This window comes from Ursus americanus, chromosome X, assembly GCF_024610735.1.
Source record: "Ursus americanus isolate L20-20 chromosome X, mUrsAme1.1.p, whole genome shotgun sequence".
NCBI lineage: Eukaryota > Metazoa > Chordata > Mammalia > Carnivora > Ursidae > Ursus > Ursus americanus.
The window spans coordinates 2,026,779-2,052,700 of record NC_142164.1 but is presented as its reverse complement, the minus strand read 5'-3'; the positions used below and the strand labels follow the sequence as shown (position 1 = coordinate 2,052,700).

Sequence of the window (25,922 nt, the reverse complement as noted above, 5' to 3'; positions counted from 1 at the left end):
ATATAAACAGACACAGAGACTGCCTGGAGTTCAGGGTGACTTAGACAGCCCATGGTTATGTGTAAGGCTCAGGGGAAGTGGGAAAGGCATAGAGAGTAATATTTACTGCTATTTGTACTTTTTTTGGTGCTCTTTTAAAATCAATTTTATGAACTGGAAAGCAACCAATTAATACTAATAATTTTTAAACATTTTTGAGTATAGTTCACACACATGTTATATTTTTCAGGTGTACAACTTAGTGATTTGACAAGTTTGTACATTATGCTGTGTTTACCACAAGTGTAACTACCATCTGTCCTGTTCCATCACTATTACAATATCATCGACTATATTCCTTACACTGTGGCTTTTATTTCCATAACCAATTTTTTTGGTTTTGGGATTTTTATTTTTCTTAAGTTTTTATTTAAACTCCAGTTAGTTAATAGAGTGTTCTATTAGTTTCAGGTGTACAATATAGTGATTGAACAATTCCGTACATCACCTGGTGCTCATCACAACAAGTGCATTCCTTAATCCCCATCACCTATTTCATCCATTCCCACCCACCTCCCCTCTGGTAACTTTCAGTGTGTTCTCTATAGTTAAGAGTCTGTCTCTTGGTTTGTCTCTCTCTTTTTTCCCCTATGCTCAGTTGTTTTGTTTCTTAAATTTCACATATGAGTGAAATCATATGCTATTTGTCTTTCTCTGACTGACTTATTTCACTTACATTATACTCTCTAGCTCCAGCCATGTCATTGCAAATGACAAAATTTCATTCTTTTTGATGGTTGAATAATATTCCATTGTATATACACACCACACCTTCTTTATCCATGCATCAATTGATGGACACTGGGGCTGCTTTCATAATTTGGCCATTGTAAATAATGCTGCTATAAACATAGGAGTGCGTGTATCCCTTTGAATTAGTGTTTTTGTACTCTTTGGGTAAATACCCAATAGTGGAATTATTGAACTGTGTGGTATTTCTATATTTAGTTATTTAAGGAACCTCCATACTATCTTCCACAGTGACTGCACCAATTTGCATTTCCACCAACAATGCATGAGGGTTCCTTTTTTTCCACATTCTTGCCAACATTTGTTATTTCTTATCTCTGAGCCTAGCTGTTCTGACAGGTGTAAGATGATATCTCATTATGGTTTTGATTTGCATTTCCCTGATGATTACTAATGTTAAGCATCTTTTCATGTGTCTGTTGATCAACTCTATGTCTTTTTTACAAAAATGTCTATTCAGATCTTCTGCCCATTTTTTTAATTGCATTATTTTGGGGGGTATTGAGTTTATAAGTTCTTTATATATTTTATATATTTTGGATATTAACCCCATTCAGTACATTATCTTGTTGTTTTGTTGTTGATTTCCTTTGCTATGCAAAAGCTTTTTATTCTGATGGAGTCCCAATGGTTTAATTTTGTATTTGTTTCCCTTGCGTTAGGAGACATATCTAGAATCTTCTAGGAGTTGTATGGTTGCAGGTCTCACATTTCTGTCTTTAATCTATTTTGAGTTTATTTTTGTGTATGGTGTTAAAAAGTGGTCCAATTTCATTCTTTTATGTGTAGCTGTCCAGTTTTCCCAGCACCATTTATTGAATAGACTCTTTTCCCCATTGCATATTCTTGCCTATTTTGTCATAGATTAATTGACTATATAAGTGTGGGTTTATTTCTGGGCTCTCTATCCTGTTCCAATGATCTATGTGTCTATTTTTGTGCCAGTATCATACTGTTTTGATTACTATGCCTTTGTATTATATCTTGAAATCTGGGATTGTGATGCCTCCAGCTTTGTTCTTTCTCAGAATTGTTTTGGCTATTCAGAGTCTTCTGTGGTTGCATACAAATTCTGGTACTGTTTGTTCTGGTTTTGTGGACAATGCTGTTTTCACAAAATTTTGTGAAAATTTTTGATAGAGATTGCATGGAATCTGTAGATTACTTTAGGTAACATAGGTGTTTTAACAATATTAATTCTTCTAATCCATGGACGCATAATATCTTTCCATTTGTTATGTCATCTTCAATTTCTCTCATCAGTGCTTTATAGTTTCCAGGGTATAGGTCTTTCACCTCTTTGATTAGGTTTATTCCTAAGTATTTTATTCTTTAGGGTGCAGTTGTAAATGGGATAGTTTCCTTAATTTTCCTTTCTGCTACATTGTTATTAGTGTATAGAAATGTTACCAGTGTCTGAGTATTAATTGTGTATCCTACCACTTTACCGAATTCATTTATCAGATCTAGTAGATTTTTGGTGGACTCTGTAAGATTTTCTATATAATAGTATCATGTGGTCTGTGAATAGTGACAGTTTAGCTTTTTCTTACCAATGTGGATGCCTCTCATTTCTTTTTCTTGTCTGATGGCTGTGACTAGGACTTCTAGTATTATGTTGAATAAAAGTGGTGAGAGTGGACATCCTTGTCTTATTCCTGATCTTAGAGAGAAGCTCATGGTTTTTCACTGTTGGGTAGGATGTTAGCTGTGGATTTTTCGTATACATCCCTTATTATGTTGAGATATGTTCCTTCTAATTTCCCTTTGTTGAAAGTTTTTATCATTAAAAGATGCTGTATTTTATCAAATGCTTTTTCTGCATCTATTGAGATGATCGTGTGATTTTTATCTTTGGTTTTGTTGATGTGGTGTATCATGTTGACTGATTTTCAAGTATTGAACCATTCTTGCATCCCTGGAATAAATGCCACCTGATTGTGGTGAATGATCTTTTTAGTGTATTGCTATATGTGGTTTGCTAATATTTTATTGAGGGTTTTTGCATATATATTCATCAGGGTTATTGGCCTGTAGTTCTCTCTTTTTTGTGGTGTCTTTGGTTTTAGTATCAGGGTAATGCTGGCCTTGGAGAATGTATTTGCAAGCATTCCTTCCGCTTCTATTTTTTAGGATAGTTTGAGGAGAATAGATATTAACTCTTCTTTAAACGTTTGATAGAATTCACCTGTGAATCTATCTCATTCTGGACTTTTATTTTTTGGTGGTTTTTTGATTACTGATTCAATTATATTACTTGTAATCTGTCTGTTCAGATTTTCTACTTCTTCCTGGTTTAGTTTTGGGAGATTTTATGTTTCTAGGAATTTATCCATTTCTTCAAGGTTGTCCAATTTGTTGGTATATGGTTTTTCATAGTATTCTCTTATAATTCTTTGTTTTTCTGTGGTGTCAGTTGTTATTGTGCCTCTGTTTTTTTCTGACTTTATTTATTTGGACCTTTCTCTTTTTTCTTGATGAGTCTGGCTAATAGTTTTTCAATTTTGTTTAGTTTTTCAAAGAATCTTGATTTTTTTCTATTGTTTTTTTTTTAGTCTCTATGTCATTTCTTTTTGCTCTGATCTTCATTATTTCCTTTCTTCTACTCATCTTGGGATTGTTTGTTCTGCTTTTTCTAGGTCCTTTTAGGTGTATGGCTAAATTGTTTATTTGAGCTTTTCCTTCTTTCTAGGCCTGTATTGCTATGTACTTTCCTTTTAGAACCTTTTTCACTGTGTCCAAAAGATTTTGGACCATTGGTGTTTTAATTTTCATTTGTGTCCATGTATTTTTTAAATTTCTTTTTGATTGCTTTGTTAACTTGTTGGTAACAACCCAATGAGTATCATGTTGTTTAGTCTCCATGTGTTTGCATTCTTTATAGCTTTTTCTTGTGATTTATTTCTAGTTTCATACTGTTGTGATCAGAAAAGATGCATGGTATGATTTCAATCTTCCTAAATTTGTTGAGGCTTGTTTTGTGGCCTAATATGTGATCTGTTCTGAAGCATGTTCCCTGTGCTCTTGAAAGAATATGTATTCTGTTGTTTTGGGATGGAATGTTCTGTATATATGTGTTAAGTCCATCTGGTTCAATGTGTCATCCAAATACATTGTTTCCTTATTGAATTTCTACTTTGATGACCTATGCATTGGTGTAAATGGAGTGTTAAAGTCCCCTACTATTATTGTATTACCATCAGTTTCTCCCTTATGTCTGTTAACATTTGCTTTATGTACTTAGATGCTCCAGTGTTGGATGCATAGATGTTTACAATTGCTCTATCCTCCTTTTTTTATAATTTTTATTTTGTTATATTAGTCACCATACAGTACATCCCCAGTTTTTGATGCAATGCTCCATGATTCATTATTTGCGTATAACACCCAGTGCATTCTTCAATATGTGCCCTCCTTAATACCCATCACTGACCTATCCCAATCCCCCACCCCCCTCCCCTCTGAAGCCCTCAGTTGGATGGATCCCTTTTTCATTAGGTAGTGCCCTTCTTTGTCTCTTGTTACAGTCTTTATTTTAAAGTTGATTTTGTTTGAGATAAGTATTGCTACCCTGGCTTTTTTTCACTTTCATTTGTATGGTGAATGTTTTTCCATCCTTTCACTTTCAGTCTGTATATGTCTGTAGGTCTCAGGTGAGCCTCTTGTAGGCGACATATAGATGGGTCTTACTTTTTTATCCATTCAATCATCCTGTGTCTTTTGATTGGCACATTTAGCCCGTTTACATTTAAAGTAATTACTGATAGGTATGTACTTATGTTATGTTTTGTTATTTGTTTTCTGGTCGTTTGTATAGTTCTTTTGTGTTCCTTTAATCTTCTTTTGCTCTTTTTTTGTGATTGATGAGTTTCTATAGTGTTATGTTTTGCTTTCTTTCTCTTTATTTTTTTGTGTATCTATCATAGGTTTTGGGTTTGTGGTTACCATGAGGTTCATAGATAATATCCTACGAAAGTAGCAGTCTATATTAATTTGATGTCATTTAAGTTAAAATACATTTTTAAAAAAGAAAAACCTTTCTTTTTTTTCCTTCTCTTTTTCCACCTTTTACCCCCTCCTCCATGTTTTATGTATATATTGTCACATTTTACACCTTTTTATTCATTATTTTCTTATTCCTAATTATGACCATTTTTCTCCACTTAAAGAAGTCCCTTTAACATTTCTCATAAGGCTGGCTTGGTGGTGATAAACTCCTTTATTTTTCATTTGTCTGGGAAACTTTTTATCTCTTCTTCAAATCTGAATGCTAACCTTGCTGGATAGAGTGTTCTTGGTTGTAGACTTTTTCCTTTCAGCACTTTGGATTTATCAGGTCATTCCCTTTTGACCTGCAAAGTTTCTGCTGATAGCCGTATAGGTTTTCCCTTATAGGTAACTTTTTGTTTCTCTCTTACTGATTTTAGATTCTTTATCTTTAACCTTTGACATTTTAATTATTATGTGTGGCAATGTGGACCTCCTTAGGCTCATCTTGTTTGGAACTCTGTGCTTCTTGAAGTTGGATGTCTATTTCCTTCCCCAGTTTAAGGAAGTTTTTAGTTTTATTATAATAATTTTTAAAAGGTGAATAGCCAAGATACCTCTGAATGAACATTCCCTTGCTATTTATGGATTTAACAAAGTACTTTCTTCAAACCTTTAAGCATTGGCTAAAAATCTAATCAGACTCTTAAGAAATTAATATAAATTACCTGCCTAGTATATCAGACTCCCTTTAGTGTTTCATACACCTTTAAAAGCAGGTAGAAGTGGAAGAGATGTTTGAACTGTCAGGGTCTCAGTGGTCCTAGGCTAGACTCCAGGGCTGTGCTGGTACTACTACCCCCCACCACCAGGGGGTGACAGTCCAGACAGCATGGCCTCTGGACTTGGAAAGGGAGGAAGGGTCTGAGAAGTGCCTTTTACATTCTTTCCCTGTTCCCCTCGCCCCTACACAGAAGCCAGAAAGTCTGGGGAAGTGCTCTCCCCACAGGATGCTGGGGAACAGAAGAAACTCTTTCCCAGTTCATGCAAGGAGTATGTGTATGCAGATCATATGACATCCAAACATGGGCAGATCACAACCCATTGGGATTGTCCCAACCAGAGTTAAAGTGGATTTGCAGAGGCACCTCTAAAGAGTCGCTCTGGGCTGTGGTGGATTCAGCCAGGTTATAATGTTCTGAAACAGCCTTTTCCCACTGGAGAACACACAGAGAAGAAGATAACATCTAATAGGGCAGTATGGCTGGAGAGGTGTGGAGGAGGGATGGGGACCCCCAGGACTGGGAGCTCTCCACATTGGAAGGGAAGAAGTTGTCTTCCTTTTTCCTCTATTTTGCTTTTTGGAAATCCTGTCAGTGTTCTTTTCATCATGGTTTCCATTTCTTTGTCTTCCTGAGAGTTACTGTTAACTTTCAGCTCTCTAATTTAGTCACCAACAGTGTCATCAGCCCTTCTATTGGAATTTTCTTTGTTATTTTGGGCAACACAATTAAGACATTTCAAGGATTCCCATTACTTCTTTTTCAAGTTAGCCTTTAGTATTCTCCAGGTTAACTAGATATATTTCTAGTCTATTGTTAGTGGTAACAAAGAAACTGCTCCTAAAAAGCTTCTAGGTGTGAGTATTGGCCGTACTGTCAACCTAGAGGAGATTCCCTGATTTGACATTAGATCCTATGCTGGGGTAAGGAACTGAAACTGGTACTGCAGAGGATTGACAACTAATGATGCCAGTGCATTTAATATTTTAGCTCAACTACTCTGGGGCCTAGAAGTTGTCTGGGTTGGCTGACTATTAGCTTCAGAGGTCCAGGTACGTATGGCCATACATGTTCAACACTTAATTTGCAAAATGAACAAACACATGTTTAAAGTAAAGTCTTTTGGAGGCCAACTACACCTGGTATCTGCAGACCCAGTTCAGGAAATACTGTTTTTGGCAAAAGCCATCCACAGTCTGGGGAATCCCTGAACCACTACTCAGTCACTTAGGAAAATGCCCCCTATGCTTCCAGTCATCCCCTAGTCTCTCCTTTCCTTCCCATGTCCTTGAGGCTGAGGTTTTAGATGTAATTGATATACATTCCTTATTGGAGGAAGGACACTTAAGAATCCATTTACGAAATACTGGCTATGAAAGCTCTTGTCATTTTTTGAGATACTGATTTAAGTTTAATCTGTCACTGAAGTATGGAGTTTAGGTGTTGTGAATGCTTTCTTTATGGGACTAGAAGGAAATTTTTGCATATTGAAAATTTTGTTGTGGCAATTAAGAGCATGCACATATGCTGGGATGACTAAACTCACTGAATGTGTTTCCACCTCCATCCCTCTTGGTTGCTAAGAACCACAGGTAATGTTAGAAGTGAAAGACTAAAAAGTCTAGAATAGAAATGCTAAGCCCCTGAGTGGAGCATTTGGATAGAGAACTATTCTGGTCTGTGAATTTGGCATCCTTTGGAAAACTGACCCCTCAAAAATGAAAAACTGAAACCCTTCCCCAAGGACTGACAGGAAACCTGTCATTTCTGGAGTTTTCAGGGTTATTAGACCTGAGAACTAGAAATGAAAAGTCTGGAACCAGATACTGATGTGTCACCAGTCTCACGTAAGATCACTGCCCAATGCTGGGACTCATGCAGCACTAGGTAGGCATGGACAAAACCTCATGTCTCCTTGAGCTAATCAAGGTTTCCCAGATAGTGGTTAGCTACAAGAACTGCTGGCCAAAATAAGCACATTCCAGCTTGTCCAAATCTAGGCCTCCGCACTACTGATTTCAAGTGAGCAACATCAACATGTTGCCTCCACAAGGCGATCCTTCTTCATCATCTCAAAGGCAGGCTAGACAATATTCTCTGGTTTACAATATCCCTGTGCCTCCTGTGTGTTTCTCAGAAGTGTCAAGTTCAACCTTAGTCATGGGGACCCTCCAGTCATCATAAACTCTAGAGTGGCTATCATGGTGACCTCAACAAGCCAAGTCAAGTAAATGTGATAACACAGGCCAACCTGAAATAAGGGATAAAACCCACCTTTCCACCAGAAAAACACCAAGGGGCCCCAAAGTCCAAGCTTACCATATAACGAAGATAATCCTAAAAATTATATGAGACATAATGGCACATAAGTATTACACAAAATCTCTCCTTTGTGTTTTTCATGAGTGCCCAAATGTCTGAAAAAACCCATGTCTTCTTTTTCCGTGAAAATATCACCCATATTTCTTCTACCTAGAAACAAGCAGCTCCATTGCTCATTTTTATTTTCCACTTAATTCTCTTTATAACATCATAATTTGTTCAATAGGGTCTCCATTCAAAGCACCATTCCAGTTCTCAGCACTATAATAGTATAAGTTATGTGTTTCTCCCCATTAATCGAGCAAATGATGCAAAGCACAAATAACACAAAAAAGTTAGGAAGACTCAATATTATCAAGATGTCAATTCTTCCCAAATTTATCTGTAAATTGAATCAGTTTCAATGAAAATCCCACCAAGTTATTGTGTGGATATTAGCAAACTGATTCTAAAGTTTATATGGAGAGGCAAAAGACCCAGAATAGCCAACTCAATATTGAAGGAGAACAAAGTTGGAGGGCTGACACTACCCAACTTCAAGACTTATTGTAAAGCTACAGTAATCAAGATGGTGTATTGGCAAAACAATAGACAAATAGATTAATAGAACAGAATAGAGAGCCCATAAACAGACCAACCTATAGTCAACTGATCTTCCATGAAAGAGCAAAGATAGTCTTTTAGACAAATGGTACTGGAACAACTGGATATCTACATGCAAAAAAAAAATTAGACATAGACTTTACACCCTTCACAAAAATAAATTCAAAAAAGGGGTGCCTGGGTGGTGTGGTCAGTTAAGCGTCTCTCGGTTTTGGTTCAGGTTGTAATTTCAGGATCTTGAGATCCAGTGCCACACTGGGCTCTACACTCAGCACAGAGTCTGCTTGAGATTCTCTTTCCCTGTACCTCTGTCCATCCTGCTCGTTCTCTATCTCTCTTTCTCTCTCAAATAAATAAATCTGTAAAAAAATAAACTCAAAATGGACTATAGACCTAAATGTAAAACACAAAACAATAAAACTCCTAGAAGATAACACAGGATAAAACCTAGATGCCCTTGGGTATGGCAATGACTTTTTAGATAGAATGCAGAAGATACAATCCGTGAAAGAAATAATTGAGAAGTTGAACTTCATTTAAATTAAAGAATCCTGTGAAAGACAATGTCAAGAGAATCAGAAGACAAGCCACAGATGGGGAGAAAATATTTGCAGAACACACATGTGATAAAGGATTGTTATCCAAAATATATGAAGAACACTTGTTATCCAAAATATATGAAGAAACTCAAAAATAAGAAAACAAACAACCCTACTTAAAAATGGGCAAAAGACCTGAAAATACACTTTACCAAATAAGACATATAGATGTCAAATAAGCACATGAAACTATGCTTCACATCATATGTCATCAGGAAAATGCAAATTAAAGCAATGAGATACCACCACCCACCTTAGAGTGGTCCAAATCTGGAGCACTAACAACACAAAATGCTGGTGAGTTTGTGGAGTAATAGGAATTCTCATTCATTGCTGGTGGGAATGTAAAATGGTAAAGCCACTTTGGAAGATAGCTTGCAGGTATCTTACAAAACTAAGCATACTCTTACCATATGATCTAGCAGTTGTACTCCTTGGTATTTACCCAAAAGAGCTGAAAATTTATGTCCACACAAAAACCTGCACAAGGATGTTTATAGCAGCTTTATTCATAAGTGCCAAAATTTGGAAACAACCAAGATATTTTTCAATAGCTGAATGGATAAACTATCCATCCAGACAATGAAATGTTATTCAGCGTTAAAAAGAAAGGAGTTATCAAGTGATGAAAAGACATGGAGGAATCTTAAATGCATATTATTAAATAAAAGAAGTCAGTATGAAAAGGGTATATACTATACAGTTCCAACTACATGACATTCTGGAAAAAGCAAAACTGTGGAGACAGTGAAAAGATCAATCCTTGACAGAGTTTAGTGGGGAGGGAGGGATTAATGAGTAGAACACAGAGGATTTTTAGGGCAGTGAAACCACTTTGTATGATATTATAATGGTAGATACATATCATTATACATTTGTCAAAACCCAGAGGATGTACAAGACCAAGAGTAAACCTTAATGTAAACTAGTTTGAGTAATTTTAACAAATGTACCACTATAGTGTGAGATGTCCATAGCATAGGGGGTTGTGTGTGTTGGCGGGAGTAAGAAGTATATGGGAGATCTCTGTATTTCCCACTCAATTTTGCTGTGAACCAAAAATTGCTCTGAAAAATACAGTTTATTAAATAAAAATAATGCAAAATGATGACTGAATAACTTTTTAGTAATTACATGTGCAATGAATGACCTTATTTGCAAATAAGGGCACATTCTGAGGTACTGGGCGTTAAGATTTCAACCACATTAGAAACCCCAAGAGAGAACTGCCCAGCCAAACTTTCCCCCAATTCCTAACTCACAAAATTGTGAGCAGAATAAAATAGCTGTTGTAAGCCAGTATGTTTTGGGTAATCGGTTACACAACAAAAATAACTTTTTTTTTTTTTTTGCCTAGAAGGATCTTTCTTCCTTTTATTTTTTTCTTTTTATTTATTTTTTTAATAACTTTATTTTGTTACATTGGTCACCATACAGTACATCCCCAGTTTTTGATGCAATGTTCCATGACTCATTGTTTGCGTATAACACCCAGTGCTCTATGCAATACGTGCCCTCCTTAATACCCATCACCAGCCTATCCCATTCCCCCACCCCCCTCCTCTCTGAAGCCCTCAGTTTGTTTCCCAGAGTCCATGGTCTCTCATGGTTCATTCCCCCTTCTGTTTACCCCCCCTTCATTCTTCCCTTCCTTCTCCTACCGATCTTCCTATTTCTTATGTTCCATAAATGACTGAAACCATATGATAATTGTCATTTTCTGCTTGACTTATTTTGCCTAGCATTATCTCTTCCAGTCCCGTCCATGTTGCTGCAAATGTTGAGAAATTGTTCTTTTTGATGGCTGAGTAATATTCCATTGTATATATGGACCACATCTTCTTAATCCAGTCATCTGTTGAAGGGCATCTCGGCTCCTTCCACAATTTAGCTATTGTGGACAATGCTGCTATGAACATTGGGGTGCATATGGCCCTTCTCTTCACTACGTCTGTATCTTTGGGGTAAACACCCAGTAGTGCAATGGCTGGATCATAGGGTAGCTCAATTTTTAACTTTTTAAGGGACCTCCACACTGTTTTCCAGAGTGGCTGTACCAACTTGCATTCCCACCAACAGTGTAAGAGGGATCCCCTTTCTCCACATCCTCTCCAACATTTGTTGTTTCCTGTCTTGTCAATTTTTGCCATTCTAACTGGCGTAAGGTGGTATCTCAGTGTGGTTTTGATTTGAATTTCCCTGATGGCTAATGATTTTGACCATTTTTTCATGTGTCTGTTAGCCATTTGTATGTCTTCATTGGAAAAGTGTCTGTTCATATCTTCTGCCCATTTTTTGATTTGATTATCTGTTTCCCGTGTATTGAGTTTGAGAAGTTCTTTGTAGATCTTGGATACCAGTCTTTTATCTGTAGTGTCATTTGCAAATATCTTCTCCCCTTCCACAGGCTGCCTCTTAGTTTTTTTTTTACTGTTTCCTTGGCTGTGCAGAAGCTTTTTATCTTGACGAACTCCCACAAGTTCATTTTTTCTTCTGTTTCTCTTGCCTTTGGAGATGTGTCATGAAAAAAGTTGCTGTGGCCGATGTCAAAAAGGTTGCAGCCTATGTTCTCCTCTAGGATTTTGATGGATTCCTGTCTCACATCGAGGTCTCTCATGCATTTGGAGTTTATCTTTGTGTATGGTGTCAGAGAGTGGTGAAGTTTCATTCTTTTGCATGTAGCTGTCCAATTTTCCCAGCACCATTTATTGAAGAGACTGTCTTTTTTCCACCGGATGTTTTTTCCTGCTTTATCAAAGACGAGTTGCCCAAAGAGCCGAGGGTCCATTTCTGGGTTCTCTATTCTGTTCCATTGGTTTATATGTCTGTTTTTGTGCCAGTACCATGCTGTCTTTGAGATCACAGCTTTGTAGTATAGCTTGAAATCTGGCAACGTGATGCCCACAACAAAAATAACTTAAATGGAAAAAGTTTCCAGATTAATAAAGAACTCTTATGAAGCATAAAAGAGGAGAAACTTCCCAACAATGAAATAGGAAAAATTAGTAAGAATTTCAAACAAAAGGAATCAGAAATGGACCCCAACCAAGGTATTAAACCTCATTTATAATCAGAGAAATTCAAAATAAAAGCACAATGAAATAACAATTGACATGCCTCTGAATTGGCAACATTTGAGCCACATAATATTAAATATTGGTGGGGGCACCTGGGTGGCTCCGTTGGTTAAGCAGCCAACTCTTGATTTCAGCTCAGGTCATGATCTCAGGGTCCTGGGATCGAGCCCCTTGTCTGGCTCCCCACTCAGCGAGGAGTTTGCTCAAAGATTCTCTCTCTCCCTCTGCCCCTCCCCCTGCTCAAGCTATTTCTTTCTCAAATAAATAAATAAATAAATAAATCTTTTTTTAAAAAGGAGGGCACATGTTCTGATGATCACTGGATGTTATATGCAATGGATGAATCATTGAACACTACATCTGAAACTAATGATGTACTATATGTTGGCTAATTGAATTTAGATTAAAAAAATAAATGATGATGTGGAGTGATAGAGGTTTAAATTGGTGTAGCAACCCACAGAACAATTTGACAATATATGTTAAAACTGAAAATATTCTTTGACCCAGCAATGCCACTGCTAGGTACACACCCTAGTGAAACTCTCCAAGAATATTTAGAGGAGCATTATTTGTGATAGCTAAAAATGAGAAACAACTTAAATATCTTCAATGGGAAATTTATAAATAAATTTTTGTACACGCACACACATACACACTCCTACAATGAAATATTATACAGAATTGAAAATTGATAAACCAAACTTGCATGTATTAAAATGGCGGGTCTCACAAACATAATGATTAATTAACTAAATGGATGAATACAGAGAATATGATACCATCTATATAAAGTTTAAAACATGAGAACACAATACTAGCAGTTGTTTAAAGATATATTTTTTTGCAGTGGAAATGTAAAGAAATGTAAATGCAGAACAGTGCCTCCCTCTATGGAGCAGAGAGGTGGAGGCTATTGGGAAGGAATGTGCAAAGAGGTTAACTTCGTTGGCAGTGTTTTATGTCTTAGGTACTAGGTATAGAGGTATTGTTGCACTTTTTATATCTTTTTGTATGTTAAATATTGTAGAATGTTATTTTTTATAGTATTTACTTACCAGAAGCTCTTGTAAAAAAAAAAAAAACTTCCCAGGTCTGTCTCAGACCCAGCAGATCAGACTCCCCAGAGGTGGGGCTCAGGAATTTGCCCCCTGGGAAACCCTGACACTAGGGGTCTAAGCCAGGAGAAGACCACGCCTGTGGAGGTGGCCTACTTCATGCTCTATTACTCTTCCACTTTATAAGTGACATTTATCTATCAGTTCCTCGATTTTAGTGCCTTTGTGCTAGCTACCAGGAAAGACAATGGGGACAAAAAAAAAAAAAAAACCCAAGATCTTTTTACTGGCTTCAAGGGTCTTCTATTTGAATGGAGGAAACATTATTGTTTGTTGTCTTTTGAGCAGAGAGTTGAGGAGGCCCTAAAACCGGAATGAAGGTCAACTCCAATTACAAAAGGGTTCAAAAACTTTCAAACTAAACATATTGAAATCTATCACTTCGACCCTGGTGTCCCTAAATCTTTTTTTCCTGACATCCAGGACATCCACAGATCTGCTTCATTGCACCTGACTGGAACTCCTACATGCTTCTTCCCAGAGAAATTCTGGATGCCCCCCCTTTGCCTTGGCTGTACTTTGCATCTCCCCATGATGTCTCATAACTTTGCCATTTACTCATTGTGTGACTTTGGGCTGGCTGTGTCCGTTCTCTGAGACTCCCTTTCTGCCTCTGTAAGTTGAGCAGATGGTTAAGTCCTCGGAGTGGCAAAACTTGGACCAGTATGTAGTCTTCCCAATCACCATGCTATTTCATTGCCTTTCCAGGATCACAGAAAGCCAATTTGGAAATTGGCAACCAAGTGTTTTATCAGAGACATGGATTCTATGTAACCTCTTAGATGTTTTTAAGAAAAAGAAGATACACCTGGTAGATTTCCAAAGCACCCAGACTAGGTCCCATTTCATAGACCATGGAAAGTGAATCACGAGTTTTGGAGAAAACAATTTTAGACAATCTTGCCATTTTCCTACATGATTGAGCAGAAGGAAACCTTCAAATCTGAGGCTTAGCGAATTTTGTCTCTAGCAAATATGAGGAGGTTTTTTTCCTCACAACGACTGTAAGTGGACAGAAATAAGGGAAGTAAATTCTAATGTGGATGAAACAACCAGAAGAGAAATAGCCCCAAGTGTATTCAAAGGATTAGGGGGCCCAATTTAGGCTCTAAACTGGGAATAGAAGTGGATGGCTCTATGCCCCAGCCAGTACAAGGTGGCTTTCCAGACGTGGTTGGGTGAGTGAACCTCCTGGGGGGCATCAACCACAGGCTCCTCCTTGTGTGGCTTGGGAGAGCCCTGCCCACAGGAGGCAAGGATGTAGTTGGCAGGGCAGGCAGGAGCACACAGACCACTGGACCTTTTGCCTGAGGGCAGTCACTCCCTCCCTCCTTCTGATGCCCAACTCACAGCCTACTGTCTACTGCCATGAGGAAAAGGCAGGCCCAAGGTGCTGAGTTCCAAACGGAGAAGCTTTTTCAGACAGTGGACTCGAAGCACCCAAAATGGAAAAAGCCCAAGCAAACCAGAACTCTGGGTCACCCTCTTTGGGACAGGCCACTGGCACTGGGGTAATGACACGCCTTGGCCGGTCGTGCGCCCACGCGCAAGCGTGGGGACTGCCGACCCTCCTCCGTTGGGGTGCAGTGTGTGAGTGCTCGTGTGCGCATGTGGCATCTATTCCACGGAATCGCACCCGGACGAGGTGCTTCTCGCCTAGCTGGGACAGGACCAGTTCTGGGTGGGGTGGAGGAGGGTGGAAGCAGGCGAAGAAGCCCCCAGAACGCCCCCCCCATCCCGTTCCCCACCCATGCCAGAACGCAGCGCTGGCGGGCGCATCTCGGGCCTGTCCAGCCCCTCTCTGGTGGGCACCCGGGGATGTGGAACCCTCGCCACGCTGACTCCCTGAGGGCACGTTCCGGGAGCGGCGGGCTGTGGACAGGGCTGGGTCTAGGATGGGGGCACCGACTCGCGGATCCCCAGGGTCCCCACCTGTGCCAGCGCCCCCTCGGGGGCGGGGGAAGGAGCAGGTGACGTCACGCGCGGTCCCCGGGTGCCCGCGGCGGTGGTCGCAGCCCGGCCGCGTGACCCGCGCGCGCCAATGGCCCGGCGGTCTCCGGGGCGACGCGGAGGGTCCGCGCTCCGCCGCCACTGCGCCCCCGCCCCGAGTCCGCACTGCAGAGAGTGGTGGCGAGCCGGCGCCGGCGCGCTGGCCCACGTGCCGCGCGGAGAGAGGGACAGGGAGAGGAAGAAGGAGAGGGAGTGCGAGAAAGCCACGGAAAGAGGGGCGCACGACCCGGCCGCTGCTCCGCGCAGCCCCTGCGGCGCCCCTCCTGCTGGGACCTCCACCAGGAAGGACCCCGACCCAGCGGAAGGTACCAGACCTGGGGAGGGTGCGCTTGGCCCCCAAGAGACCCCGCCACCCTCCGCCCGCCCCAGCAGGACTGCGGCAGCCCGCGGGGACGGGGGGACGGGGTGGGGAGGGGGCTGTGGCCCCTGCGGGCCGGTGGAAGGAGGGGCAGGGGTCGAGCCCGGGCGGCAAAGGCGCCGCCCCGCGGGAGGAGGGTCACCTGGGGGAGGGAGAGGGGGTGCCGGCATTAACCTTGCTCTCGCCCGGTTCGTATTCACAGGCTGTGGAGACCCGGGCTGTCAGCTGTCGCCCTGAGAGTTGGCCCAGATATATGTGCATCACGCAGTGATCATTCCCCCCCTAAATTAGACTCCGCAGAGATTGGAGATATGCCATTGACCCTGTTGCAGGATTGGTGTAGGGGGGAACATCTGAACACCCAGCGGTCCATGCTCATCCTGGGGATTCCTGAGGACTGTGGTGAGGATGAATTTGAGGAGACTCTTCAGGAGGCTCTCAGGCACCTGGGCAGGTATAGGGTCATTGGTAGGATGTTTAGGAGGGAAGAGAATGCCCAAGCATTTCTCTTGGAGCTTGCCCAAGATATTGACTATGCTTTGATCCCCAGGGAAATACCAGGAAAGGGAGGGCCCTGGGAAGTGGTTGTAAAACCTCGGAACTCAGATGGGGAATTTCTCAATAGACTCAACCGCTTCTTAGAGGAGGAGAGGCGGACAGTGTCAGACATGAACAGAGTGCTTGGATCAGACACCAACTCTCCTGCTCCGAGAGTGGCCATATCACCCGACTTCTGGACCTGGGCCCAGACCCTGGGGGCAGCAGTGCAGCCTCTGCTAGAACAAATGTTGTACAGAGAACTAAGAGTGTTTTCTGGGAATACTGTGTCCATTCCAGGGGCGTTGGCCTTTGAAGCCTGGTTCGAGCACACCACTGAAATGCTACAGATGTGGCAGGTGCCTGAGGGTGAAAAGAGGAGGCGGCTGATGGAATGCTTGCGGGGTCCTGCTCTGCAGGTGGTCAGTGGGCTCCGGGCCAACAATGCTGCCATAACTGTGGAGGAGTGCCTGGCAGCCCTGCAACAGGTGTTTGGACCTGTGGAGAGCCGTAAAATCGCCCATGTAAAATTTTGTAAGGCCTATCAGGAGGTAGGAGAGAAAGTCTCCAGCTTTGTGTTGCGTTTGGAACCCCTGCTCCAAAGAGCTGTAGAAAAAAATGCAGTATTACGAAGAAATGTGAATCAGGCTCGCCTGAAACAAGTCTTAAGTGGGGCTACCCTTACTGACAAACTTCGAGACAGGCTTAAGTTGATGAAACAGCGAAGGAAACCACCTGGTTTCCTGGCACTGGTGAAGCTCCTGCGTGAGGAAGAGGAGTGGGAGGCCACTTTTGGTCCAGAGAGGGAGAGGATACCAGGACTGGACGCAGGCATAAGGTCATCTGCCAGAGCCAATGCTTTCAGAGCAGTGTCTTTCCCTGCCCCTGGCAACACTTTTCAGGCCAGGCCTTCCCAAGGGTCACGGCGCAGGAGGGGCAGAGGACAACACCGAAGGGGTCGGGTGCTAAGGGCCAGCTCTCGAGGTTCAGGAAAACGGAAACACCACACATTTTGCTATAGCTGTGGAGAAGATGGCCACATCAAGGCAAAGTGTAGCAACGCTCCAAACCTGCTGTTGGTAAAGCAGAAAAGACAGGCTGCAACGGAGTCGGGAAATGGGGACTGGGCTTGGGAAAAGAGCCATCCCAAGCCCAAGGCCAAATAGGCTCAGGAGAACAGGGCAGCTCTTCTTACTATAGGCCAAGGAAATGGAAGAGTTATTGGAAGAAGGGAAAGGGGCAGTCCACACAAACAGCAGGGTACTTCAGTGGGGCGGAGGGGCAAAGCCAGGCCCAGGCTGAGACCCTTCATCCTCTGTCGACTGAAAGGGACTCCACTCCCCAAGCTACGTGGGGCTCAGTGATGGCCGAGAACAGTGCCCTGAAGAGGTGCCAGAGATACAAGTAGCAGGCTGCCACACCCAGCGCATGGGGTGCACCAGGTGCAGGCAGAGACCCCAACATAGCAGAGGCTGAAGAAGGTGCAGCTGGGGACTCAGTCATCAACCCCATCCTCTGGCCACCCCCAAATGCTCACCCCATGGGCTCCAAGCTAAAGATGCCTACTGGCCCCCAGGCCACAGTGGGCCTGGAGGAATATTCCCCAGGGCCAGCCCTGCCAGGAGTCAGCTCAAGCAAGGAAGAGCTGCACAGCAGAGAGGTAATGCCCTGGAGGGGAGGCCACATGGTCCAGCCTGTCCACTGCTCTGGGGGAGCCCCGAGAAGGTGGCATCCTCGAGCCCCTGCACAAGTGAGGGCAGGAGACCCAAAGGCCCTGGGAGCCTAGCACCAGCCTATGAGAAGCTTCCTTCCCCTGCAGCCTGGAAGGGCTGTGGGGGCAAGGAGAGCAAAGACTGTGAGGAGAAGATCCCCAGGCCAGAGCCTTGGCTCAGCCTGAGGTGGGGTGCTAGGTAGTTGGCTGGCTTTGGTGTGACTGGGTGTGCAGGGAAACTTTTGTTCCAAAGCAGGAGGAGGACGAGAAAGAGGAGAAGAAAAAGGTGTAGGAGAGGAAGAGGAAGAGAAGGAAAAGGTAGAGGAGAGAGGGAGGAAGGGGGAGGACTTGGTGGTGGAAGGTGTTTCTGCTTTTGTTTGTACAGTGCCACTGGAGACCAGGAGATCACAGGCAAGGAGACCTGGGACTGGTCTGGTGAACCACAATTCAGCAGCTGCCAATACCAAGTCCAGCTCCATCCCTGCCAATTTGGACAGCTGGCTTGGGGCAGCCCTGAGTGGCCAGTTCCAGCCTAGATGAGGGGCACCTGAAAATGTCTGCCACCCACACTGGACTGCGAGATGTTAGGGACCATCTCAAGGGTGCCAGCCTCTTGGGTCTCCCAAGAGGGGGACTCTCATTCAGTGACCCCCGGGGCACGTTGCTCCATGTTCCGGGAAGCCCACTTGTGTCTCTGTAGGGCCCTTTGTGACCCACGTGTCCAGTTACTCCCCCTCCCCGCTAGTTACCATTCCTGTGCAGAGCCTTGAGGTGTGCAGGAGCCCGCGGTGGGTGTCCTGGCCTACCGGGGCAGCCACCTCTCAGCCCGGGTGCGTGCCATGAGCTGCGGTGGGAACCGAGGCTCTGCTCGCTCTCTTCCCGTGCTGTGAGCTCAACCTCTGCTTTCTCGGTGTAGATTTAGGCCAGCCGCTGCTTGTTCTTGTGGAGATGTGTGTGTGTTCTTATCCGAGCAGCTGCCCCCACCCCACCCCGGAGTTCCGGAGCCCGGTTCCAGGAGATGGCGGGAAGGATGCCCCCAGGGCACGGCTGGTGCTCACCCCGTGACCTCAGGAAGGAAGAACCGGACCAAGGATAGAGGTGGCCGGCGGGAGTCTCCACGGCAACTGTGCTCTGATGTGCCACCCTGTTGTTACTTGTGACTCTGTTTCCTTGGCTTGGCCGAGTGTCCCCTGCTGCGTTTTCCAGCGTCCTGGGACTGTCCTGTGCAGGCCACGGGGCAGGACCAGGCCCCAGCATGCCGGCCAGAGGGGAGGGTGCCCTGGAGTGAGGGGACGTGGCCAGCGTCCATCGTCCTGGCCAGAGGTGGATCGAGGGGCCCTCAGGAAGGGAGACTGAGGCAGGAGGGCCACGGTGTTGGGGGAGGCAGAGGCACCTCGTGTGGGACCCCAAGAGGAGGGGGTCCGTGACCTATGGGCTCTAGTGGCTGTTAGATGTCCCTCTGTCTGTTGTCATTCCCTTTCTTTGATGGTTTCAGTAAATGTTTCTCTTCAATAAATTTCATTGAATGTTTCAGCTGAGTCTTGCCTCTGCTGTGGGAAGGGTCTACTGGGAATGCAGGTGTAGGGGGGGGAAACAGTGGCCTGGTCAACATGCGAATATGTGTGGGGTAAGGTCCATGAGAGCTTTGCAGTGTCTTAATTGCAAAAGGTGGTCAACATCTACGGAAGAGTGGCTTATGGACTTTGGCAAGAGAATGAAGCTAAGCAGAGCCAGATGGTGCCAGTGAACAGGACGTTGGTGGGAGTGTTCAGTGGCTGTCTGGATTCTCAGGGCACTTAGGGAACTTACAGGAATAAGGGAGGGCAAGGGACAGAAGGCAGTATCCAGAGGCCCCAGGATCCCTCACTGTCTTATTGGGGCTCAGGGCATCCAGACCTACAGCATCAAAATCAGGCCAGCCTGTGTAAGTGTGTGTGTATGAGTAAGTATGTGAAAGTATGTATGAGTTTGTGAATGTGTGCTTATATGTGTGTCAGTAAATGTGTGTGAATATGTGATTGAGTATGTAAGACTGTGTTAGTGAATGTATGTAAATGTGTGTGTTGAGTGTAGGCATTTGTATGTGTTACTTTGTGCATGAGTGTGTGAGTATGTAGGTAGGTGGATGTATGTTTATATGTGTTAGTGTATTCAGTGAAAATATGTGTCAGTGTGTGAGTGTCTATGTATGAACATGAGAATGAAATGAGCAGATGTCAGTGAATGCATGTGTGTGTAAATGTGTACATGGGTTAATGTGTCTTGTGGGTGACTGTGGGTATGTATGAGTTTGTGAGCATTTACAAGTTTGTGTGTACATAATTGTGTGTGAATGAGTGTGACTATGTGGGTGTCCCAGTGTATATTTATGAGTGTTCATATGTATAAGTGGATTTGTGTCAGTGAATGTATGTGAGTGTGTGTGAAAGTGTTGATGAGTGAAAATGTCTGGTGTATGAGTGAGTATGTACGAATTTGTGTGGTTAGTGTGTGTATGAGTGAATATGTGCTAATGGGTGAGTGTACATGTGTCGGAGTATGAGTGAATGAATGAAAGGATGTGTGAGTTTCTGTGTGAGTGCACGAGTTAGACGGTGGTTTTTTATTTCTTTGAGGAACCAAACAAGAGAGTTGGAAGAAGGCAGAGCAAGAACATGTCACTACTTTGTGAAACAGGAGCAAGACTTCTGTTGGCGCCAAGCCGATGAGCCCTACAGCTGCACCTACTATGCAATCATCCATTCACAACCCCTGCATGTCACTGTTATCAAGGTTTCTACACTTGTGTGTGTTGCTAATATTGTTGTGTGATTAAAGCCTATGTGAACATCTGTTTGTGAGTCTTTTTGTGGACTTTTGTTTTCCTTTCTCTTGGATATAGCATTGGAATGGCTGGGCCACAGAATAGGGTTACGTTTAACTTTGTAAGAAATTCAAAGCTGTTATGACAATTTGTACTCCCATCAGTAGTGCCTGTTTCTTGGGGTTCTCAGAAATTTTGTGTTGTCAGCTTTGAACTTTTAGCCATTCTGTCAGTGACTCATTGTGGTATTTCATCGTGGTATTGGTTTGCATTTTTGTGACGATTAATGATATGGAACACTTTTTTGTGTGATTATTAGCTATCCTTCTTAATGAACTGAGTATTCAAGTCTCTTGCCCAGTTTTCAAGTGGGGTCTTTGACTTTGTTTCATTATTGACTTGTGCAAATTGTCAAAATACTCTGGATACAAGCCTTTTATAAGATATATGTGTTGGGACTATTTTCTCCCTGTTGTATCTTATCTATGCACATTCTTAGTGGTCTCTGTTCATAAGAAGATGGATTTAACTGTGATGAGGTCCACTGCATCATTTCTTTTCTTCTATAGTGACTACTTTCTGAGTCCTGCGTAAGAGATCTTTCCTTGACTCACATTTGCAAAGGTATTGCCTAGTTTTCCTCTAGAAGCCCTGTAGTTTTAGCTTTTCATTTAGGTCTTAGGATGTACCTAAATTAATTTTTGTATTTGGGCGAAGGTGTGGGGTCAGGATCCATTTGAAAAATTTTCATTTTGACACTGATTTTATTTAGAGTGTTGGTCAAAAATTAGTTGTGCACCTGTGGTTCTATCATGGTGTTCCATATTCCCTCTTCTGTATTTTTCAGCTCCAGACTTTCCATTTGGTTCTTCATTATAGATATCCTTTTCCTATTGAGACTTTTCCTCATTGCTTCCTTCATTATTTTCATGTTTCCCTTTCAATTTTGGAACATATTTATTTCCAATAGCTGTCTTTAAATCCCTGTGTGTTAACCCCATCATCCTTGCCATTTATGGACCTACTCGCACATTTCCCCCTTGGTTAGGGGTCATGTTTCCTTCCTTCACATATCTAAAAGTTTTGCATAGAGGCCAGACAATTTGGTTATTATGTTGTTAGGTGTCTAAGTTTTGTTTATCTTATTTCTGTGTTCAGTTTTGTTCCAGTATGCAGTTTATTTACTTACAAACCACAATGAGCCTTTCCAGGTTTGTTGTTAAGCTTTGTTAATGTAGGTCTTATAGAGCTACCTGAGCCGTTCTCCTAATGTACGACCTTACTGGGTTCTGTCATGAACATCTAGGAACTTCAATATGATCTCTCCACTCTGGCTGGTGGGAACACTGTGTAAGCTCTGGTAGCTCCCCATCTTACAGCTCCTGGTGAATGTTCTGTGCCCAAACTTGTGTTGTCTCAGTCTGAGCATGCAGAGTTAGTATGCAATCATAAACTCAGTGAGAACTTTGTGCAATACTCTGGACTCTTTCTATGCCCAGGTCCCTTCTCTCTAGAATATTGCTTGCAAAACGGAGTAATATCCAAATCCACAACTTAGCAAGACTGCCACATGCTTCTTGGATTCCCTCTCCCTCTGCCATAGACTGTAAAGTACCTCCATGCCAATAGCTGTGCTGATCTTTGGCCCCACCTTGATTGTTTGCCTTCTCTCAGGTCTCACAATCCTGGCAAGCTCCCCACAGCCAAAGTACTCATCCTGTAGGGGATGGAGTTAAATGGTCAGAAAATATTTGGTGCCTGGAAAAAATTAGTATAGATGGGGCCCAGGGTGATGGATAGACAAGCAAGGAAAGGGAGCATATCCACAGGGAAGTTGTATGGAGCTATGAAGTTCCTATGGTGACCATGCTAAGTTCGGACTTCTGCTGCAGATATGCAGCAGGCCATGGGACTCTCCAGGGAAGTATCACTGCCCCAGCAGTTTGTAAAGGAGAGGAATGACCTGCTCATGTCTGTGAACTAGAGAAGTCAGTGAGAAAGCAGTACTTGTGATGGACTAGAGGGAGCACTTGTGTCATATCAGAAGTGGCTACAGAGATCCTGGTGAAAAGTGAACCCAGAGGCTACTGAGTGTTTTGTGCTGAGGTTAGAGGAACACCAAAGCTGGGAGTCAAACAGATTCCTGTTGGACAGGATCTCTTTGCAGACCTGAGCTAAACTTCTCCATTGGAAAATGGCTTTTTGCCTAGCCATCTCCCACTCCCTAGAGGCAGCTGTCCGTGTCAACTAGTACCTGCTTCTCTCTAAACCAAAACTACAGGGGGCATTCAATGTCCCAAGAGGGAGGGCCTAGGTTCTGTCTAGAGGCCATGTGCTACTAGATGCATTCTTGTGTGAGTTGATCCTGAAAGGGCTCAGTTCTGCCAGGGAGTATGTGAGGACTACAAAGTCAGGCAGAATCGGTTTGGCCTGACTTCGCCCTAGTATGCCATCCCAATCAAGGCCAGACAACTTGCTTACAGTTATCTGTCACTGCTAGTGACAAGTGCTTACTGGATTACTCACAACCTCTTTGCCTAAAGGGAACACTTCTGTGGCATTCCCTTCAGGGATCCTGATCACTGCCCCCCTCACACACTCGTGATTTGGAGAAATCATAAGCTGGTTTGTCTGCGGTTGACTAGAGATTTGGGGAAACCATCTCCTACAGAGCCACCAAGAAGGACACAGAAGAGGGGCCTAACTTCAAAAGCCCAACCTGGAGGCAGGAGACAGAGCAGCACACCACAGGAAATACACATGGCCAGCTCCAGCAAAACCCTGGGGTTTCCTCGGCAAACATGTCTCAACCTTCCCACAATATGTGGGCAAGCACTACAAAGGCTTCAGAGCTAGTGCCAAAAAAGAAACCCAAGTAGTTCCTTTGGAAAGGATATGAATTCTAGAGGAATAAACATTTCCCAGGTGTATTAACCTCCTTTGGCTGCAGTAAAAGTTACCATCAACTGAGTGGCAATTCCTCAAAAAAGAAAAATTTATTGTCTCACAGTTCTGGAAGATAGAATTTGGAAATTAATATATAAGCAGAGTTTGATCCTTCTGGAGACTCTGAGGGAGGACCTGTCCCATTTCTTTACCCTAGCTTCTGGTAGTCTTGGTATACGGCAGCACAAATACAACGTGCATATGGCATTCCCCCTGTGTGTATCTCTGTGTCCAAATTTCCACTGTTTACAAGGGCATCAGTCATATTGGATTAGGGGCCCAATCAATTCCCTTTTAACTAATTACATCTGCAATGACCTTAATTCAAAAGAAGTTCGCATTCTAACACAGGGAATATAGCTCATGGGGAGAGCATTTGACTGTAAAATAAGTTCACATTCTGAGGAACTAGGAGTTAGGACTTACGAAACAAATTTTTGGGGTACACAATAAGTTCATAGCACCAGGTACTAACAAATAGAGCCTCGAATATTATGCTTCATATGGCACTAACCATAGTAACAGATAGAATTAACTTTTAGCAGTATATCCTTTTCTCTTTCTTTTTTAAAAAATATTTTATTGGGACACCTGGGTGGCTTAGTCAGTTACGTGTCTGCCTCTGGCTCAGGTCATGATCCCAGGGTCCTGGGATGGAGCCCCGGGTTCTCCCTCTCCCTCTGCCTCTCCACACCATTCATACTCTTGCTCTCACTCTCTCTCCCTCTCTCTCTGTCAAATAAATAAATAGATAAAATCTTGAAAATTTTTCTCTATTTATTTACTTATTTAGAGAGAAAGAGCATGAGCACAGGAGGGGCAGAAAGGGGGGGGGAGAGAGAATCTCAAGCAGACTCCGCACTGAGCTTGGAGCCCCACTGGGGCTCAATCTCATGTATGCTGAGATCACAACCAGAGCCGAAATCAAGAGTTGGTTGCTTAACCGACCGAGCCACCCAGGTGCCCCCATTTCTCTTTCTTAATGACATGATGAAAGGTTGACCATAATGCCTAATAAAATTAGTGAATTTATTTCTGAGGCTTACATGGTTGTGATTTATTTATTCCCAAAAGACCAACACTAGAGTGAAAAACATGCAAGGATGCGTGTCATGCTTTCTGTTATAATGCCTTATTTGATAACATAAAATTTTACTTACAGATCACATAGGTTTATAATACACTAGGTGATGAGAAACAGCCTTGTTACCCAGGTTTACAATTGTTTAGAAAATGGATAAAATATGTTACCTCTATAGCATTTAAATCTTGGTATTGAAGACGTTAGTAATCTCTATACTCAAAGAAGTATCCTATCATGTATTTCTTAGTGGTTTAAAAAATATTCTTCCAGGGGCGCCTGGGTGGCTCAGTCGATGAAGCATCTGTCTTCGGTTCAGGTCACGATTCCGGGGTCCTAGGAGCGAGCCCCCGCTTTGGCCTCCTTGCTCAGTGGGGAGTCTGCTTCTCCCCCTCCCTCTGCTGCTCCCCCTGCTTGTGCTCTCTCTCTCTCTCTCTCGCTCTCTCTCTCTCAAATAAATAAATAAAATCTTTTAAAAAAAATTCTTCCAACTGCATATTAACACAATTACTTAATTTGGAAAAAAAAAGGTCAGACTGTGCTGACAGAAGTTAAGGCCGATGTGCCTCATTGGCGTGACAATGATGAAGGCTTTCTCCAGTAAAGTTCCACGACACATATTTCCCATACATTGAATGAGCTAGATCTGCAACTTTAAAGTTTTAGCAACAATATGTGGAAAACATGCATACGGTAAGAGCATTTTTATCAAGAACTAATTATTGCCAAAACCATATTTAAATTAATTCTCAGTGTGCCCAGACTTTTCCAAGCAAATCAGATGAAACAAAGTAGTTCAAAGTGAAAGAATAAGAGACAGAATTTATAGCCATGTCTTTGCAAAAGTCTTTTGGTTTATTTCTAAGAAATTGTGAAATGAAGGAATCGAATGAGTGGAGGACCCATCCTTTTGCAGGCCAGGTGGTTTCCAAAAGGACTTAATCGAGTTGTCAGCTGATTGATAGGTCCTTAAAAACAATTTTTTTAATGATTTTTTATTATATTATGTTAGTCACCATACAGTACATCCCCAGTTTCCGATGTAAGGCTCGATGATTCATTAGTTGTGTATAACACCCAGTGCACCATGCAATACGTGCCCTCCTTACTACCCATCACCGGTCTATCCCACTCCCCCACCCCCCTCCCCTCTGAGGCCCTCAGTTTGTTTCTCAGAGTCCATAGTCTCTCATGTTTCA

General features: G+C 42.8%; 1 protein-coding gene across 1 annotated transcript; it reads left to right on the top strand.

Annotated features, from left to right (window-relative positions):
• Positions 1 to 11,690: 11,690 nt before the first annotated feature.
• On the top strand, positions 11,691 to 19,322 carry PNMA3 (PNMA family member 3). The gene is made up of 2 exons (XM_045788806.2): positions 11,691 to 15,592; positions 15,848 to 19,322. Exon 2 carries the CDS (start codon positions 15,957 to 15,959, stop codon positions 17,346 to 17,348), a length of 1,392 nt encoding a protein of 463 aa, XP_045644762.1. The 5' UTR covers positions 11,691 to 15,592; positions 15,848 to 15,956; the 3' UTR covers positions 17,349 to 19,322.
• The last annotated feature ends 6,600 nt before the right edge of the window (positions 19,323 to 25,922 follow it).